We start from the raw sequence: 19,051 nt of genomic DNA, 5'->3' as shown, positions 1-19,051 counted from the left end.
AAAAAAAAACCCGATGATAACTGAGAACCAAAATAAATCTGAAATATGAAGTTCTGAATAATGTAAACGAAATCTATAAAAAAACAAAAAAATAGAAGAATCGTAAGATTTACCTCAAAAAAGTGTATTATGCCTTTATGATAATATCCGTATACATGAATCTCTGAAAATTTAAGGTTGCAGTATTGTTAGTGTAGAAAACTATGTTTGTCTCGTTTGTCTCGTTGTGGCATTACAGACATTAAAAAAAATGTTTTTATGGCATTCAGAAGTTGGAGACCTATTTGCTTTTCGCTATTCACTATTCAAATAGCAAATAGAATTGTGGTTGGTTCGCTATTCAAATTTCCGTAAGATGCTAAAAAAAGTAAATTCAAAATTCCATATAAACTTCCCTTTTTAATTGATGAAAAACAGTTATATAGTAAAAATTATAACTTGTTCACCTTACCAAACATTGACATAATTTTTCACGACCAGTAAGAGGCTTTGCTAGCCTGGCGAAAATGCGACATTTCGTCAAAAACAGTTATAATGGGATTTCTTTCAAAGGGCTGGCTAACACACTATATCTCATATTTGTGCCTTCATATTTGGTGAGAATTGGGGCCTCGGGTTAGTCCAGTCGACCTTTAAGGTGCCTCACTACACCTTGAAATATTCTTTCAAATCGGCAGAAAATTACAGGATTATGATAGATGGCATGATGGATAAGAAGTATATGTGTCAAATAGGCGAAAAAATGTGCAATTTTAGATAAAAAGTGATATTTTCAAAAACATGAACAAAAGCCGCAGGCAGATTCGAACTCATGACCTGCGGTTAACAAGCCAGATACTTTAACCACTGAGCTATAACGATATACATCTGAATCGATTGATACAAACAGTTTAACAAAACATTTCAATCGCCATCTTGTGACGTAGTGTCTTAAAAAGTATAAGTCTCGGTGTAGTGAAGTACCTTAAAAAGAGTTTGGTTTACATGACCAGAAAGAGGCTTAGCTAGCCTGGCGAAAACGTGACAATTCATCTATTACAGTTATAATGGGATTTCTTTCAAGGGGCTGGCTAACACCCTGTATCACATATTTGGGCCTTCATATTTGGTGCTGAAACAGTAACCGACGCATCCACGAAATTACGTCCCCACAAATGAGCAAAAAGGTCATAATCCACGAAAATTTGGCCCCACGAATTTAAATGATTCCACAGTATATGTGTAGATCTTGAGGGAAGGCCCCCCCCCATCAACAAAATTATTGAATAATTATACCAACGCATTAACCATGGATACACATGTGTGAAATGCCCACTTACTGTACGGGATGATGCCCGCTTTCAGAAAATTATCCGTAGGGGAGGTGGCTCTGAGAAAAAAAAAATTGTTTGGCAGAGGTGGTGACTCTCTCCTCTAAATCCATGCATGGACATGCTACAATGTAGTAGGTTTTATGTATGTTAATTATACGCTACGTCCGCTTTTGTCACTTTTCCCCACTCTTTATCAACTCGCAAAATTGTGATAGATTAGGAGAACTTAACGTAAGTTCCGGCAGCAAAATGTCTGATATTGTATAACTAAATCAATGCTCAGTACATGTATGCATTTATGTGTATATAACAATTTACAATTTTGTGTTTGAAGGAAATAGACAATCCATGAAAGGTGTGGTTTGATTTCATCCACCCCCCCCCCCCCCCGGCTGTACTTACCAAAGTATACTGTTTTTTAAGAAAAAAAATGGTGTGCAAATATTTTTTTTTTTTTTTATCTTAATTAATGTTGCATTATTTGTTTGAATCAATATCGATGTTATAAAGCTGTGTCTCTTCTACAACGCATATGTTCAAGAGTCGGTGTGTGATTCCACTAGCAACCTGTGAAAATTTACTTATAATGTTTAACTGGTATTTTACCATCAATATCAAAAACATCAAGAGGTAATATTGTCCATGCATTTTGTTCATAACGATAGCACGCTTTTAAGAGTCAATGGGTTCATTATAGATATCTATTAATTGAAAGTCATTTTCGAAACAAAACATTTTATGTACAACAAGAAATGCTTTCATGTACAATCTCACACGACTCTGGCAAATATTTAAATAGAAGATTTGTATAGCTTATAAAGAGTAGAGAACTAAAGTACACGCACTAATTATGATACAGACCACGGCAAATAAGTATTTTACCACGACACATTCTCCATTATTACATGGCAAATGTACTTTTAAACTTTATTAAAATGAGATTAAAGTCCGCAATACAATATCAGTTCTTTATACACTTACAATTTTGTTAACTTCGATGCACATTATAGTTTGAGATTATATTTTCGGATGAATTAATTCAAACACCCAGAAACAAGTTGCCATTTTAATTCAAGTTAAAACTTTTTTAACCATGACAAATAAAATGATATGTTTTTAACCATGCTTAAAAATACACATTAGTATTGATGTTTAAACCAAAAATAAAAAAAAAAATAAAAACCATACAAGCATTGATATATGAAGTTACAATGTCATGACCAATATTACCGTATTAGCGTTTAAATGACATCGCTGCTTTATATGTTTTCAAATATCAAGGTGGTTTAACTTATTTCCATTGCGTCCGGTTCAAAATGCACATTTCTAAACATTGGCTAATTTGCATGATTGGTTCTGCTGTTAGTAAAAGAAAGTTATTGATTCATATAGACCATTCACCGTGCCTGCATTTGATCCACTTTAAGACTAGGCAATTATTCATCCAGAAAGCGGGCGCTCTCTTATGATACTTGAGTGCATAATTGTAATGAAGCTTTAAGAAACACAAGACTAGTGTATAACTACTCTCCTTTAATATCCCATTTTAGATAAGCAATTAAGATAAGTACATTTACTTGAGCGATCCGATGTATTTATATTATTTCATAGTTAATATTATTAGATTAAAATGGGCGTTTACCTACATAGAAAAACAATTGAAAGACGGTTGAACTTTGAGGTACAATTACTTTTTACTTTCTTAGGTCAAACACTAGCACTCTCAAAGCAGGCAGCTTACATTTACAAATTAAAAAGCTCATTTTCTTGAACACTTAACAAATATTTTTGATAACTTGAAAATTATTGAACTAAGTAAATAACTGATTATCATGAATTAAACTTAATCCGACCTACGATGAATATTTTTGAAATTCAATTTACATTGTTTAAGTATTGCAATAAATAGAGTTAATTAGAACGTAGCCCGTTTTACACTTAATTAGCAGCCGCTTAATACTCTGTTAACATATCTTTATAATTGTTAAGTTCACAGCGACGACACATTCCAATTGTCAGGTAAGATAACCGTAAGCAAAAGATATAATATTCGATTCTCGCGGACGTTTTGATCAGCCAATAAAAATGGGTTATGTTCTTAGTAAGTAAAATTATATTAAGAAAAAAAATACGCGATTAAAAAGGAACTTGGTCGCTTTGCTCCATCCACCCTTCTTAATTGCATAACTTTACATTATACAATCCACTTATTACTTAAAACACAAACTATTATAGCCTTTTATCAGATACATTTGTAATTTGTATGCGTTTTACTTGGTTTAAATAACGCAAGGTTAAGAACACCCACTGGAAAGGATTCTCGCTAACATAAGATATATAAAATTTTAAGTTATGAATCTATATTTAATAAATAATCCGAAAGAGACTTTTTTATCGATGTAAATTTAATTATCATCCTTTAGTTGTATAAATTGTGGAATTTTATAGATGTAGATTTATGTTTGTCACGTGATTATTGTATATATAAGTGCTGAATATTTTTATTTTAGAATTTCGTTGCTTTGCTCAGCTCTGAATAAGAGCTAAAATTTCCTGAATAAAGAACGCTGAATTCAATCCTAAATAAGGCAAGGTCAATTAGCCTGAAAACCCCTTCGTCTATTAACTTAAAACTTCTTAGCCTGAAAAAGGCTTCAGCTATTTTTATACCTTTCAATTAAACCTACGCTGACGCTTTTTGCCATTTTGATAGACGTTCAATATTTTTCATAACATTTCCTTCAAACCAAACGAATCCCATACCAGTACTTTTCTTTATACATTCAGCATAATAGGTGGTGTTTTTGTAAAGATATGCGTAATAAAACAACAATCTGATATAAGTTGGTCGTTTGTTGTTCTAGAATAATATTATATTCGCTCATGAAAAAATAACAACACTTTTTTTTTAAAACAAAGTATTGCCTTTTTTTTATTTCTTAAGGAGATAAACAGTCTAAGTGTTACATGTAGCAGATGTCACTCCTCAAAATTACTTCCCGTTGCTGCAATGAAAAAGTGTTCAGACAAGTTGTCTTATTTGTTAACTTGGAATCTCATATTCTTTGGTAAGATCTTAATATATTATGTTACGGTTAAATTATATATATTTCTGGTTAGTATAAACGTATTACATTTGGCTGTGTATTCTATTTAGCGCTTTTTGTGGAATGCGGTTTCCGCTTAATCAAGTACATCGCTAAATGTATATTTGTATATAGATAGTTACATCCAGGAATACGCTATTTCAAATCCACGCAAACTTGAACAAAATCTAATTGCCGCCAAATATCATACACGCCATATATAGTACGTTTACAGAATATATATATGTTTGGTGATAAACCATACATGTATGAGTATAGACAAAAATGTAAATGATTCCCAAACCCAGAATTGATGATGTATTGTCGTCTACATTTTCAAATGACCCTTATGTATAACAAGCTGTTTGTTTGGAGAATATATCTGGTGGAGACATATTATAATAATATTCTGAATTTATCTCTTGCATATTTAAGTTATACAAAAAATGAAAGAGTTGAATATTATGTTACGTGTACAGACGCTTCTTGCTTCTATATGAAAGTTCATGCTTTTAAAACAATGCTTATTTTTTTCTTTAAAAAATGAAGTCAAAATACTGTTCTCTGATTAACCATTCATTTATGTAAACAACAAAACAGTTTTTTGGATAATACGTAATCGTAAAATTGGTGAATATAGTTCATAGAACTTCTTAGTACGCAGTACGCGCCATTTTTATGAATGGTAATGCAGTCTGTATGAACCACCAATAAAAGCAGTTTAATATATTTCAATATGCTTTGATCAAATGCACGTACATTATTCTTTACTGTCAATCGCTAACTTGACCCAACGGAGGAACACCAACTTTATACATGTACGTAGTAGTGTACTCGATATATTGATATTTTGGTCTAACCATGTCTCCTTTAATGATTAAAAAGAAGGAATCTACCAAGGTCCCCCAAATGACAAAAAGTGAATTATTTGTAAGACTAACGTATGAATCAGCAATATTTCTTTGTAAGATAAAAACTCATATCTTCTTTTCTGGTTTCTTTTTTGCGTTTTTTTTTTAATTTTTTTTTAAATTTTTTCTCCTTTTAGGTTTATTCGATTATCGTTCATGATGGTTATCAAAGATGATTTTAGGCAAAGCTTCCTACTTACAATTACTAACTTTAACTTCTTTTGATTAGTTAAGTTAATATATTTAAAAGAGGTTTCATTCATTGGTTCGTAGGTAGTACTTAGTTTACCAGACGATAGAAACCAGTTATTAAGATACAACCCCTACACGTATAAGATCAGGAAGTTTGTTTCCCGCATCTACGTAGTATTATACAGAACATTACACTTATTCATAAGAAGTACATGCACTTAGGGAACATTAAAAAATGAAAGGATTTCTTTTTTTTTCTATTTATATTTTAATGTGGTGTTTGATATTCTGCACATAAAAGGATCAAGCGGGAGTTCTATAGGAGTAATCCAATGTCCAGATAAATAAAAATGATTTTATTACGATTTTCTTATTTGCTAAAAATAAAGTGTTTTTGAAAATCCAAAAATAAACCTGTATACGAAGCTTTTTAAATTGGGTTTTTGACAATAACATGTGGGTTGAATAAAATGAATCTTGGGAATAGAACAAAACATTAAAAAATCACTATAATAAGTGTTCAACCTAAATGCATGTAAAAGAATGATCAGGTAATTAGACCAGATTTGTTTTCTTCAAAATCTTAAATACAAAAACATTTCCATTCTCTGAATGAAATCTGGAAAACCAAACAATTATTCATTGGAACCCCCCCCACTCCCCCCCCCCCCCCCCCCGAAAAGAAAATTATAGATCGGTGCATGAGCATTAGTCTAAAAATATTAGTGTATAAACTATCCGTAGAAATTTAAACATAAAGGTTGTCAAAAACACACAAAGAATTTTATTATAAATAAAATATATTTGTTTTCAGACTCAAGATGTATTAGAATGTACTTCCTGATCGCCCTAGTGTTGCTGCTCGTTACACGCGCTTTTGGTTCTGGTAAGTAGATAGATACATGTAAAAAGATGCAAAACAGTGTGCGTAAATACATTGTGCCTGATTTAGTTTATCATTAAGGACGACGGACCCAATACAAGATTTTGCACCTCTGCGCAGAAATCTGCACATATGCTATGAATATGACTGTCGTAATTACGTTTTTTCATTTTACTGAATAGTATTTGTGATGACGAAATATTTTTAGAGGAGAAAAAATAAGAAAAAAAAATCCGAATGTTCTCATTTTGCGATATATTAGTCCGTTATATTTCCACGGTTTATAAATCCTAAAATGCCCAAAAGGCAGTTTATAGTGTTATTATCTGGTAGATTTTGAATTTAGATCTTAACCTAACAATATTTATGTATATACAATGTAGCAGTTAATGTAACGTCAAGCAATAATTAATTTTGTCCTTTTTCAATGATATTTCTAAAAACAAATGGACCATGCAGTGAACTTTGACACAACCCTTCGAAAAATTTAGCTCGATGACCTTCATTTTTTCTGTTCATCGGTAAGCTAATTGACCCCTTAATATTACAATTTAATTAGAATGAAAATAATACTGCAGAATTTTCAAAATATCAGTTTTTATACAACCCCCAAGAAACTTCCCATTACTTTCTATTATATCTGAGGATTTTCGTACCCAAACACTTATTTTCTATTATTATTTTTTTCGTACTATAATGTCTTTTAATTTATATATTTTTGTGATGAAATAATTTTATTATTGAAACGCCCCCAATAAATAAGGAAGTCGATGATGATGTAATTTTTGGGGTGTCCAAGTAGCGTAGTGGACAATGCACTCGCTTTTCACCGCTGCTCACCCGAGTTCGATCCCCGTGATCGACAGTGGTTGTATGTGATAGGGTATGGCGGTCGCCTGCTTGAACACATGGGTTCTCTCCGGGTAATCCGGCTTCTTCCCACAGCAATGACCCCTCGGGCTAGCATTTGTGCCAACGCGAGATATTAATATAAGTTGTAGAACTTGCTTATCAATCGTTGTCATTATATCAACATTTGAATAAACAATTTATTGTGGAAATGAATTGGGTCCACCTCTTTAAGCTCAAAAATTTATAAAAGAAAACTTAAAACATAATGATTAAAAATGAATTTTATGTACCATGAACTAAGACGAAAGTTAACTAACAAAACGAAGATACATCTTGTTTATCTTAATTTTAATAGTTGGTTTGTCTTAAACATGATACTATATATTGCTGACTCACATGTTAAGTGTAATTATATAAGTAACGATATTAATTCAATACAGAATGAGACTTGGTTTATAAGCCAAAAAATATAACGACACATTGAAAAAAGAGTTATTGTTTTTAGAGTCCGCAAAGTGTCCATTATAATACGCTTTTTCTTAAAAGAAAATATAGCACTTGGTAAGCCAACCTGGCAAGAACATCCCTGGCCAGATCCTCGATACTATAGTGGAGATAATGCAGTGGATGGTTTACACACTGATCGTTCACTTGGTGGAGGTCAATGTTCAATGTCAGCAAATTATCAATATACAGCTACGTGGAGAGTGGACCTGGGGAATGTGTTCAGCATCAGCCATATCGACATCTACTATAGAACTGATAATCAGCCAAGTATGAATAAATCTTTATATTAGAAAAAAAATATATATCTTTATTAATCAAGGTCTATTTGGTGGCTTCAATAAGTTTAAACCATAATGTAATTCAATACATTATTGTTATGTTTCCTTTATTCTAGATAATTTTATTTTTTAAACGAACATACCTTTTTATTTTATGATTACAGGTAAGAGTATTTAACCTTTCGCTTACTATGTTAACTTCTTATTTTAACCTTTATATATTTTTTTGAATATGTAATTCAAATATTGGATAGAAACTGTGTCCATGTGTGCGTGCGTAATAATCGAACAAAAAGTATTTTGTAAAACAAAAATATCTGTAGGGTTTAAATAATTTCAAACAGAAAGCTAAAAAGCATAAAAAAGTAAATATTTCAAATGGATTTCATTTTTTTTGGTCATTTGTTAACGATTTTTTTGTATTTGAACGGACATATTTTTTTATGAAGTTCCAACGGTATATGCTAGAAGGATGGCTGAATTTTATTTGTACGTTTCCAATACAACTTCAAAAGAAACCGGACATATTTGTTTCCATGAAAATCAAACAAAACACGAAATGATATTGGAGGACATAAGCATCAACTGTTCTGTTTCCGGACGCTACGTCATCTACTACAATGAACGTAGACGGAATGTTAAGTATCCTTGGTTCTATTCAACCTATGCCTACAACGAACTGTGTGAAGTAGAGGTTTATGGTGAGTTTAATGAATGAATGTTAAATCTTGTTTCATTGATAACGTCAGTACGTCATTTTTCGGGTTTAACTCGCTTATTACCACTGCTGTGACAGGAACTGAATAACATGATTTTGTTTACATTCTGCTTCTGTGCGTTAGGTTGCAAAGTGTCTATACTCAATGAAGAGATCTCCACACATATGTGTCCAAGAAACTGTCAGCAGGGAAAATGTGACATTAACACAGGTCACTGCCTCAAATGTATTCTCGGATATCAGGGACCACTTTGTGACCAGGGTAAGTAAACGGAGTTGATGCACTATTCTACTACAGTAAGATACCACGGCCATTACTCTCCAAAATTTGAAGAATGTCTTCAGTAATTAATTGATCAGCAATACTTTTCTCTCAATTTGATCAGGAAAGTATAAATTTAAGGTACCTCGCGGGTTTACTGATTGTGAGAAAAACCTATCCTGAAAATTTGTCTGCGTAATCCATAGGTTTCAAAAGTATATTTCTTAAATTAATTTGAGATTCGTATTCGTCGTTATAATGTTATCGTGTTCCAAACACAGTGTCGCTGATAGAATCAAGCAAAGCAATATCAATGAAATATATAGCAAATTGCATATCTTAATCGGAAAACGCATTTCAGAACTATGATTCAAACTTTTAAACGATTTAAACAACTTAATTTTACTCAACACACCAGAATAGATAATTTTGAATCAATTAATAAAAAGTAATCAATATGTGTTCTCGGCCAATTGTTTGCAAAACAAATATAAAGATTGAAATAATTTCGCTAAACCTTATATTTTCATTATAACGTTAACACGACGTCATCATTTTGTTACGGCTGAAAACAAAAAAAAATAAAAATGCGATGATTCACGAGACTTATGTTTTACTCATCATTAGAACATATAAATACCAATTAGACACTATTATGATTTTGTCGAATGCACAATTATTGTCACAATAAGTTTGTAATCGTATACACTAATTAGCTTAAGCCAAATTAATTTTAATATTTAGATCGGTGGTTGAAATACAGAAGTCATAACTGTAAAGAAACGAAGCTTATGCGTACAATTCAATTTATTTCTTGTCTTAACATGATTTTAAAAAGAAGAGTTCCAACGCTCAATCGTACCGTATTAAACAAAATGTAACAATGTATGTCACCTCTTTAAATTGTTAGCACTTGATACTTACACATGTTTATATTAACGACATGTAAGCTTTCTGAAATACTTCCTTTTATGTTTCTAGAGATCATTTGTCATTTTAAAAAAGTGTATGGGTTTGTTATGACCAATTGACGGTCAACACTTTACTTTAAATTTTATTGTGACGTCATCAAACCAATGAGCTACGCTAATCCTCAAAAAGTGTTAAATCCTAGCCATTTTCACGTCTTTGTATTAGTCAAAACGATGTGTATTGTCTCAAATGTTTATTTCTAAGAGCTTGATTCGGCTGTTTCCAGGACATCTTTAGGCCTCCCAACACAGCGCGTTGATATATGAAAAAGATAAAAAATATTATTATTAATTGTTTCAAATTACTTTAAAAATTAAAGTTTGATCGGAGCCTGAGATTGATGCGCATACAGTAAAACTTGTTTAGAACGAACACGGATATACATTGTATCGAATTCTCGGACATAGCGACGGGTTTTTTTTTTGTCTCCAGTATAATATTTCAGAAATTTTTACAAAATTTTACAGTTATAATGAATTCGGATATCACGAATTTACGGACATAGCAAACTGATTTTGAATCCCGGAGAGATGAATAATAACGAAATTTAACACTTTTAAAACGAATTCCTTTACAGTTAAAAAAGTTTGCACAACCATTAAACGTAAAGTTTAGATAATATTTTTCCAGATGAATTCTTACAATCCGATAGAAACATGCATATAGTGAATTCGCTACAGTTATTATTACGAATTCGTTTTTTGGATATAATGAATTAAGGATATAACGAAGTAAATCCATTGGTCCCTAGGATTTCGCTATAACCGAGTTTTACTGTATTAGCAAAGCCGTTGTTTAAAAAAAAATATTAAATCTAAAGTTAACTGGTTAAAAATAACAACCTGTGTATCTAAAAATTACGTTTTAAAACCATTTCTCTATGTTACTCATTTATGGCAGCTTGTAAAGACAATGACTGCACAGATCCATGCGATACAAACTGTGTAAACCAGTCCTGTCATCAAAGAACCGGAAACTGCTTTTCAAAAATCAATATAACCAATAAATCGATCATGGTAATTTGATTTTATGTAATTGTTTATTTAAACTATTTTGTTTGATTTATTTATTTATTTATTTATTAATTTATTCATAACTTTATTTAAGCTGGAAGGAATTATTTGATTGCCGAAAAATCTAACGTGCAAATAGTTGACAGAAATTAAATTGAGACACAAATAAGTGTGAAAAAAGATAGATTTTTTAAACTTCAAAAAATCAAGCCAAAAGCAGCGAATTTCAGACTGTATTTATGTTTTAAGGTTAATTTATGTTATGCCGTGAACCGATTTAAAGTTATCAGTCATATAGAGTAAACAATGATCTGAATGTGGTTTAAATTCATCTGAATTACATAATGAAATAAAAGAAGTACAGTTACTATATATAGTTTTATTTTTGTTCATGTCTACATTGATTTAATTGTGCTATAGTAAACAACAATTTTACTCCCTATTTTTCAATCATCACAGACAACTAGCGATGCTGAGAAAATTGGGCCTACCATTATTTTTATAGCTTGTGGTATCGTAGCGGCAGTTATCGTAATAATAATCGCCATTGTTGCAATAGTTCTGTACAAGAGGTATGATTTTTAGAGGTATTAATATCTCATGCTATATTACAACTTAACTGATTTGTAAATTATTTATAATCCCCCTCCCCCATTTTTTTAAAATCTGTTTCCTTGTACATTGTGAAGGAATTGTTTTTTATTGAGCCATATTTAGAATCGACTTATTTAACCATACTCTTTACTTTTCTATATTCGGAATTCAATAAATATCTTTCTTTTTTTGTAATTGAGTTTAACCGCTAGAATCTCGGGTATAAAAGCAAATATTTTACAATTGGCGAACGTTTAAGATTTATCGATGATTCATTATGTCTGTTTATCAGAACAAAAACTACTAATGAAGAGCAGGAAGAAACAAATCGAAGAAAAGAAAATAAAACCGAGTCAACAACGAAGAATAGTAAGCGGGTTTTTTTGTTGGAGAATAATTTATATAATGAAAATGAAATTTGGTTTCAAAAATTTCGTTTGGTATTTTTGGCCCTACACTTCCTTGCACCTCACCAATTCCAACAAAAGACGATAAAATGCGATATCATACGCAATCAATATATAAACCGTACTACGATCAGAATGTCTCTATTCAACTTTACCTAGTTTAAATCATAAAACAAAGTAATGATTGTGCCTAATGTGCAAATTCAGTTAAAATGATACACTTGTGACTTTGATGTCAGTGTTAGATTAGATAAGAATCTGATTTTTGTACGCTTGTTTTCCTTCGGACGAAAATAGCACACTTATGTTGATTTAAAAAAACAGGAGTCTGCCAAATATATTTTTATGTCCGGCTGGAGAAATGTTATATTTCCTAATATGGCGAACGTTTCACATACCTTTCTCAACATTGTACGTTTTTAAAATACGAAACCGCGTTTCGTATACGTTTCTTTTGTTTGGAGTATTTACGCATATTTCCATAGGAGTGACTTTTAAATTAGGGTAGTTGGCTTTTAAAAATACATCATTTACTTGTTTCTCGAGCAAAATAGAATGACAGCGTCAGAAACTTGCCAAACCTCTACGGAAGAAAACGAGACAACTTTTAAAATCAGTACGAAAAAGACATTGAAATGGAATAGAGAGTGCTTCGAATATTATAAAAGTAAAAGGGAAAATAAAAGTTTTGAATGGTTCGACTCTTTAAATTTGACGAGATGTACATGTATGGCCAATCTACATAAAATTGATCAATCCAATATATTTTCGTAGTCAGTCAGTAACAAGCCAAATAGGTAGTAATGGTATGATTACAATACGAACAAACCATTAACAAGGTAACAATATATTTCCTTTAAAAAAAACCTTAATGTATTTGTTTGCAGTTTTGAACTGATAATGAATAAATTCTGTGTAGTAGCGAAACAGTTAGCATATTAATGAACAAATGCTTTTTCAAATACGCTAAACATATCTTGTCTTCTCGTTTTGTCAAACGTTCTATTTAATTTTTTTAAGCGTTTCCAAACTCCAGGTTATATTCGTCTCACACATGTGTAAACATTGACATAGAAAATAGTCTTGCTCAGCCTGAGTTTTCAAAATCACCTAGTACACACGGTGAAGACACAAAGAACTTTAGCCAGAGCATTGAACTAAGTGGTGAAGATGTTGATATTGATGAACAAATACACGATGAAAACCCGTATGGAGATTTTTATATGAATGAGAAATCAATACCTGATATTGCAGTAGATAACTTGGGAAATGTCATTGAGGAAAGGTCAAGGAATGAAGACGACTGTTTTAAAAAGAATTATTCGGTATGTAATTGTGTAAGAATAGTGGACTTCTATAAGGAATTTAACTCAAAAGAACCGCACAAATGCAGAAAATATATGAAATTTCAAATCAACAAAGAATTGTGTATAATGAGTATCCAGTATGTAATGAAACATAATCTCACAATAAAGTATCTTAAAAATGATACCAACATTCAGTGTTTATGTTGATACTACTAGCTATGGCTTTTTAGTAAACTTGGTTGCATGTTATTTCGTTTGAATATCATGAATTAGATTTATATTTAAAGACTTCGAGTAATTTGTTTTCTCAATTTTTATATTTATACAAATCACACATATATAGATCAAACTTGTTTTCTATTTTCTTTATATATACCTATAGACTTTATTATATGGCGAGAGGTATCCCTGTGAGATAGGAAAACTCCCTGAAAATATCACAAAAAACAGATTCAAAACGACATTTCCCTGTAAGTATCAATTGTATTTTAAATAGATAACATTAACTATACTGATGTTAAAATGTTTAAAAAGTAAACAAAAATAATACTAGAGGAAAAAAAATTATTTATTTAATAATGAAACTTGCAGATGATCTTTCAAGGATAAAATTGGCAAACAAAGAGTCAGACTACATCAATGCTAACTATATTGATGTAAGTATAATCTAAAAATGAAATTCATAAACTACTTGTATTATTGCTGAAAACTGCTATGTATGTTTATAAATGTTTCATAATCACTTCTTTATCAGGGTGTTCGCCAGGAAAATCGCTACATCGCAACACAAGGTGAACGTTTATTCCTGATACTAATGTAATATTTAACATAGAATGAACATTTTCTCTTGTGAAATATAAAGTTATCTTTATTAAAAGGCCCAACTCAAAACACTGTTGGAGACTTTTGGTTAATGGTTTGGCAAGAACATGTTGAACAAATTATCATGCTTACAAATCTGATGGAAGGACCAAAGGTAAATAGTTACTATTCATTTTTATGCCTTTTTCTGTTAAGTATCAACTATGAAAGTGATGTGTTGTTTTACAATTGTCTTTTATTTTCAAAGTCGAAATGTGTCCAATATTGGCCAGATTTAGAAGAAACCATGGTCTGTAACATGTTCACATTACATACAGATACAGAGCTACACTACGCTTGTTACAGCATCCGTAAACTGCGATTGACGTATAACGAGGAGGTTCGTTTACCAGCTTCCTTATAACTTTGACTTGAACTACCTAAATATCTCAAAATGGAAACTCTTTCATTGTATAGAAACTAAAGAGAAACTGATAAACTTCTTTATAGTATGGCATAGGTTCGTCGAAGTTTTATAATAATTGTTGTTTATGCAATTTAAACAGTTATTCCCAAATTGTAGAGATAAATATGTAGACGTTTTGTTGAATGAAAGTAGAGATAGTTTCTCATTCTAGATACATGCAATCTTTTGCTAAACCTTCAACGTATAATGAATAATAAGATCAGGTGTAAATGTTGAACCATTCATTATGAATCTATATATATATATATATATATATATATATATATATATATATATATATATATATATATATATATATATATATGAAAAATTCAAAATACAAACAACTACTTTCAGAAATAGTTTTAATGTAAGATTTATTGAATATAGCGGAAATTTTTCAAAACATTTCCTAAGAAGGCGATGAGTCTGTGTATGTTTTAATTACATGTACTAGTTTATATGTGTCTTAATTGATATATTTAGCAGAATGAGAGTAGAACAATTACACAGTATCATTACACAGCCTGGCCGGATCACGGTACACCCGATCCGCTTTGTCTCTTGATGTTCCACAACCACGTAACAAGAACAAAATTAGGCCAGTTAAAAGTTCCAACTTTAGTCCACTGCAGGTAATTCCCGATTTTATTTATTTCGAACATATCTTTTCAGCACATGTGCTTAATTGCTTGACATTTTTAAATGCGTCCTAGTTCTAACTTAATTTAATTTAAAGTTTTCTTTGGAAAACGCCCCCTTCTTGCTTTTGTTACTTTGATTTGGGTAAAAAATAATCTGTCTCTGACAAAATATTGCAAGTTTTCTCCTTAATCGATTTCAATAGAACCCATTCATTGGGTTTGTGTAGTTTTGTTTAAAATTGCCCAAATATGACGAATACAATAACTTAGCATATACTATATTCAATCTTATCCTCAAAATTGACAAGGGTCTGTATTAAAAGTGTTTGAGGGAAACCTATTTTCTTTATATACATATTCAATAGAATAATGTGAGAGGGCGAATTAAGTTTTTATAACTTGTGCTCAATCCCATTGCAATATACAATGCAATAAAATTATTCAAATCAATAACCTTATGACATACCTAAATTCTGTGCTTGACGTGTGTGCACCAAATGTACTTCTATCGAATATTTTTTTTTATCAATGTAGTGCTGGAATTGGAAGAACAGGAACCTATATAGCGATTGATGCTTTATACGAAGAGGGCCAACAAAAATCCAAAATTAACATTGCAGAATACGTGAGGAAAATGCGAGAAAAGAGAATGAATATGGTCCAAACTTATGTAAACATAACCTTTTCATTGTTGTATATATCATTTAAAACATTTGTTCTGTTCTACATCTTCGCGCATAGAAGCGTTATAAATCTTCTTAAGTATATTGTGTATGTGTGAAATTATGAGCATATTAAACATTATCTAAAAACCTATTTTCTTGGATCTTTAAAAAATAATCCATGAAACTTTTTTCTAATTATTTTTTTTAAAATCAGTATACTATGCTTACAGGAACAATATAAGACAATATTTCTGACTCTGCACGAAATGTTTAAAGCCCCTGTTGGCGTTCATACAACAAATGACTACCTAAAATCACAATCGGCAAAAAGTAATCATCCTGCATATGTGTCATCATTACGAAAAGAGTTTCAGGTGGGTGAATAAATACGCTTTTTGTTATTTTGCAAAAAAAAAACAATTCGACAAACAATCATACTTAGTTTTTTTAAATCATTCGAAAATGACAACATCTATCTATTGAAACAATAAGGGTTTTTTAAAAGCAATACATCTTAAACGAGTTTCTGTAAGGTTTTATAGAGGCTTCTGTCGATTCGACATCAGTACTCAGAAAACGATTTCAAAATGGCATTGCAGTACAAATCAGTTTCAACGTCGATTCTCCCTCGTAAGTAAAATTGTTTTGCAAAAAGAAACTGATTATTTTATTTTGATGTAATAAAAAAAAGAGTATTCACATTATTTATAAATAATTACTCTTTTGTTTAATTATCGCTTTAAAACAATTTACACTTGATACCATTTTTATGGTTTAGTTGACAAGTACGTTGTGTTCTTGACTTCAAGTGTTCCAAAACGTGGAAACTACATTAACGCAATATTCTTGCCCGTAAGTTTTTTAACAAACCTTTAAAATAAAATTAGCAAACTTATATTCTTACATGATATGAAATAATTATTTTTTCTTGTAGTCATTTACAAGTCAGAACGCGTTTATCGCCACCCATTATCAATCCACGGGAGATCCTGTTGACTTTTTACGACTAATCACCGATTATGAATCTAAAGTAGTTGTTTATATGGATCCTCTCTGTCATGTGGAGTTCGTAAGAACATTTTATAACATCAGTTATCTAATTTTGTTTCCCTGTTCGTTTACCTAAAAGTTACATCTGCCCAGAAATGAAATAATCATACTCGGTTTTATGGTGAAATGTCGATTTATCTGCTGTGTTTATTAGGCAAATGATTGGCTACCGACTGCAACAGAATCTAAAACTGTGTCACCTTACACAATTAAACAACAACAAGAATTGTCAACGGGATTTAAATGCAGGAAACTTGAGATTTCCAAAGAAAAGGTTACATAAAACTTTTTCTTTCTTTTTGTAACATTTGTAAGACGGCCTTATTTATACATTTTCTGAAGAAGAACATATCTGTGTCATAGAGGAAGATATTTAAATAAATTGCATTGTTAATATATTAGTAATTTCATTTACTAACTAAAATATTGAAGCTAAACATATCATAGCAAAAATTGAAGGGTATATATGATGGGTAATTCGGGGCTCCTTCAGCCTTCTCGGTGTGGGTATTTTCAGTTATTTTATATTATTACCCGATTTTTCTTTTACCAGTCCAGTGATGGAGTTTGGGTGGTTGAAATAATTGAGCCAATTAGCGTCCTTTCACAGGACAATCCTCAGACGACATCACAAATTCTTGGTTTAGTATCCTTTGTACAGAACGTTAAAGCAGACAACCCGGTTACTGTCGTCAGCAGGTAATGCACGATATATGATGTATAAGGTATTGATGAGTGTTATCTACATCCCTAATTGAGTAAATTGTATACCAATGGCGCAACATTAACTTTTTTTCTGTATTCACTAAAAATGCCAAATCTGTATAAATCTAATAAGAAAGGTATGTTTTACAATTGATTATTCCACAAAGTGTCTGATGAACAGGTTTTCCGCATTGTTACAAATGCAAACATAATCAAATCGACGTGACTTTTTATTTGTACAGTAATTTATTGGTATCTTATCACTATAGCTTCTGTCACAATATCCGGTTCATTGCTGACCTTATGAAATAAAAACTATTATTACAATTACATTTTCTCTTTAATTCTAAGGGATGGTGCCGCTCTGTGTGGTGTGTTCTGTGCTGTATACAACCTGATACAACAACTGACAATGGACGAGGAGATAGACGTGTTCTCTGTGGTTAGACTCCTACAAACACGACGTCCGGAATTGTGCTCAACCATGGTATATAAGAATGTTACAAGTTGTATTTTTATTCACTGTTTTCCTATAATTTGTTACAGGTGATAAAGATTTCATTAAAAACAATGTCAATACATGTATCTACACACTTTATTACTTTATGATGAATTATGATTACCATTAAAAAAGAGTCAACGTTTCTGTCATAAATTCATTACTTAAAAAAAAATCATTACTTGCAGGAGGAGTACATCATGGTACACGACGCTTTGATGAAGTTTTTAGATAAAAACGAGTGAACATACCATACACAACCAGTAATGTGCTTCTGATACAAGTAGTTACATGTACTCAGAGACCAAGAGCTACTGTTTGTTTCAAAACATTGTTTAGACAAACATTTAAGTCAAAAGAACTTCTAATATATGTGGTAAACAGTTCGATTTCACTTTGTTCGTTTTCATAATAAATGCATGTGAGGTTTTTTTTTGTTTTTGTTTTTTGTTTTTTGGGTTTTTTTGGTAATGATTTATTATTAATAGATTGCCTACCTTAGTGTTATTGCAATCAAGCCATGCATGTTATTTTATTATTGTAATGAACTCTTTTTATGCAATTATTTATATTAACTCGAGAGAGATGTTAATTTGTGTTTAGAATGAGTTTGATATATTTTTATGAACTTTTTTTTGTGTCTTTGTTTGTGGCTTCATGTACAAACAGAACAAATACTAAATACTATGCCATTCCTGCTTCTTTAATCTGTTTCTTCGAGTTACATAAAATCAAAAAAATTCATAACAACATTCTAACACATGCATTTATATACTTGTAGTATATACTTAATGTTTTATTTTTCTTTTGTCTTGTTATTATTTTTTTTAGTCAATGCTATTTTTATTGATAATAAAAGAAGAAAGAAAACCTTTTTTAATTGCAAATTTAAGGATATTTGTTCAATGCTATTTGTAGTACGGCAC

The 19,051-nt window shown here is 31.1% G+C and overlaps 1 protein-coding gene across 1 annotated transcript; it reads left to right on the top strand.

Annotated features, from left to right (window-relative positions):
* Positions 1-4,086: 4,086 nt before the first annotated feature.
* Positions 4,087-18,774, top strand: LOC128173789 (receptor-type tyrosine-protein phosphatase epsilon-like). Its single transcript, XM_052839460.1, has 24 exons — positions 4,087-4,381; positions 6,317-6,388; positions 7,784-8,011; positions 8,472-8,723; positions 8,865-9,002; positions 10,875-10,990; positions 11,447-11,559; positions 11,874-11,950; positions 13,009-13,313; positions 13,678-13,765; positions 13,887-13,951; positions 14,050-14,086; positions 14,174-14,271; positions 14,365-14,496; positions 15,049-15,197; positions 15,741-15,876; positions 16,102-16,245; positions 16,414-16,501; positions 16,650-16,723; positions 16,806-16,940; positions 17,076-17,195; positions 17,475-17,620; positions 17,978-18,113; positions 18,314-18,774. The coding sequence occupies exons 1-24, from the start codon at positions 4,324-4,326 to the stop codon at positions 18,368-18,370; spliced, it is 2,964 nt and encodes a 987-aa protein (XP_052695420.1). The 5' UTR covers positions 4,087-4,323; the 3' UTR covers positions 18,371-18,774.
* Positions 18,775-19,051: the final 277 nt, after the last annotated feature.

The sequence above is a fragment of the Crassostrea angulata genome, chromosome 2, assembly GCF_025612915.1.
Source record: "Crassostrea angulata isolate pt1a10 chromosome 2, ASM2561291v2, whole genome shotgun sequence".
Classification (NCBI taxonomy): domain Eukaryota; kingdom Metazoa; phylum Mollusca; class Bivalvia; order Ostreida; family Ostreidae; genus Magallana; species Magallana angulata.
This window is presented reverse-complemented; position numbering and strand designations above follow the sequence as displayed.

Excerpts from the sequence above, each read along its gene's own strand:
- LOC128173789 (XM_052839460.1), top strand. The coding sequence starts at position 4,324 with ATGAAAAAGTGTTCAGACAAGTTGTCTTATTTGTTAACTTGGAATCTC. Across the intron at positions 15,198-15,740 it reads CCAACTTTAGTCCACTGCAG|TGCTGGAATTGGAAGAACAG; the intron begins GTAATTCCCGAT and ends TTATCAATGTAG. Across the intron at positions 17,621-17,977 it reads CCGGTTACTGTCGTCAGCAG|GGATGGTGCCGCTCTGTGTG; the intron begins GTAATGCACGAT and ends TTTAATTCTAAG.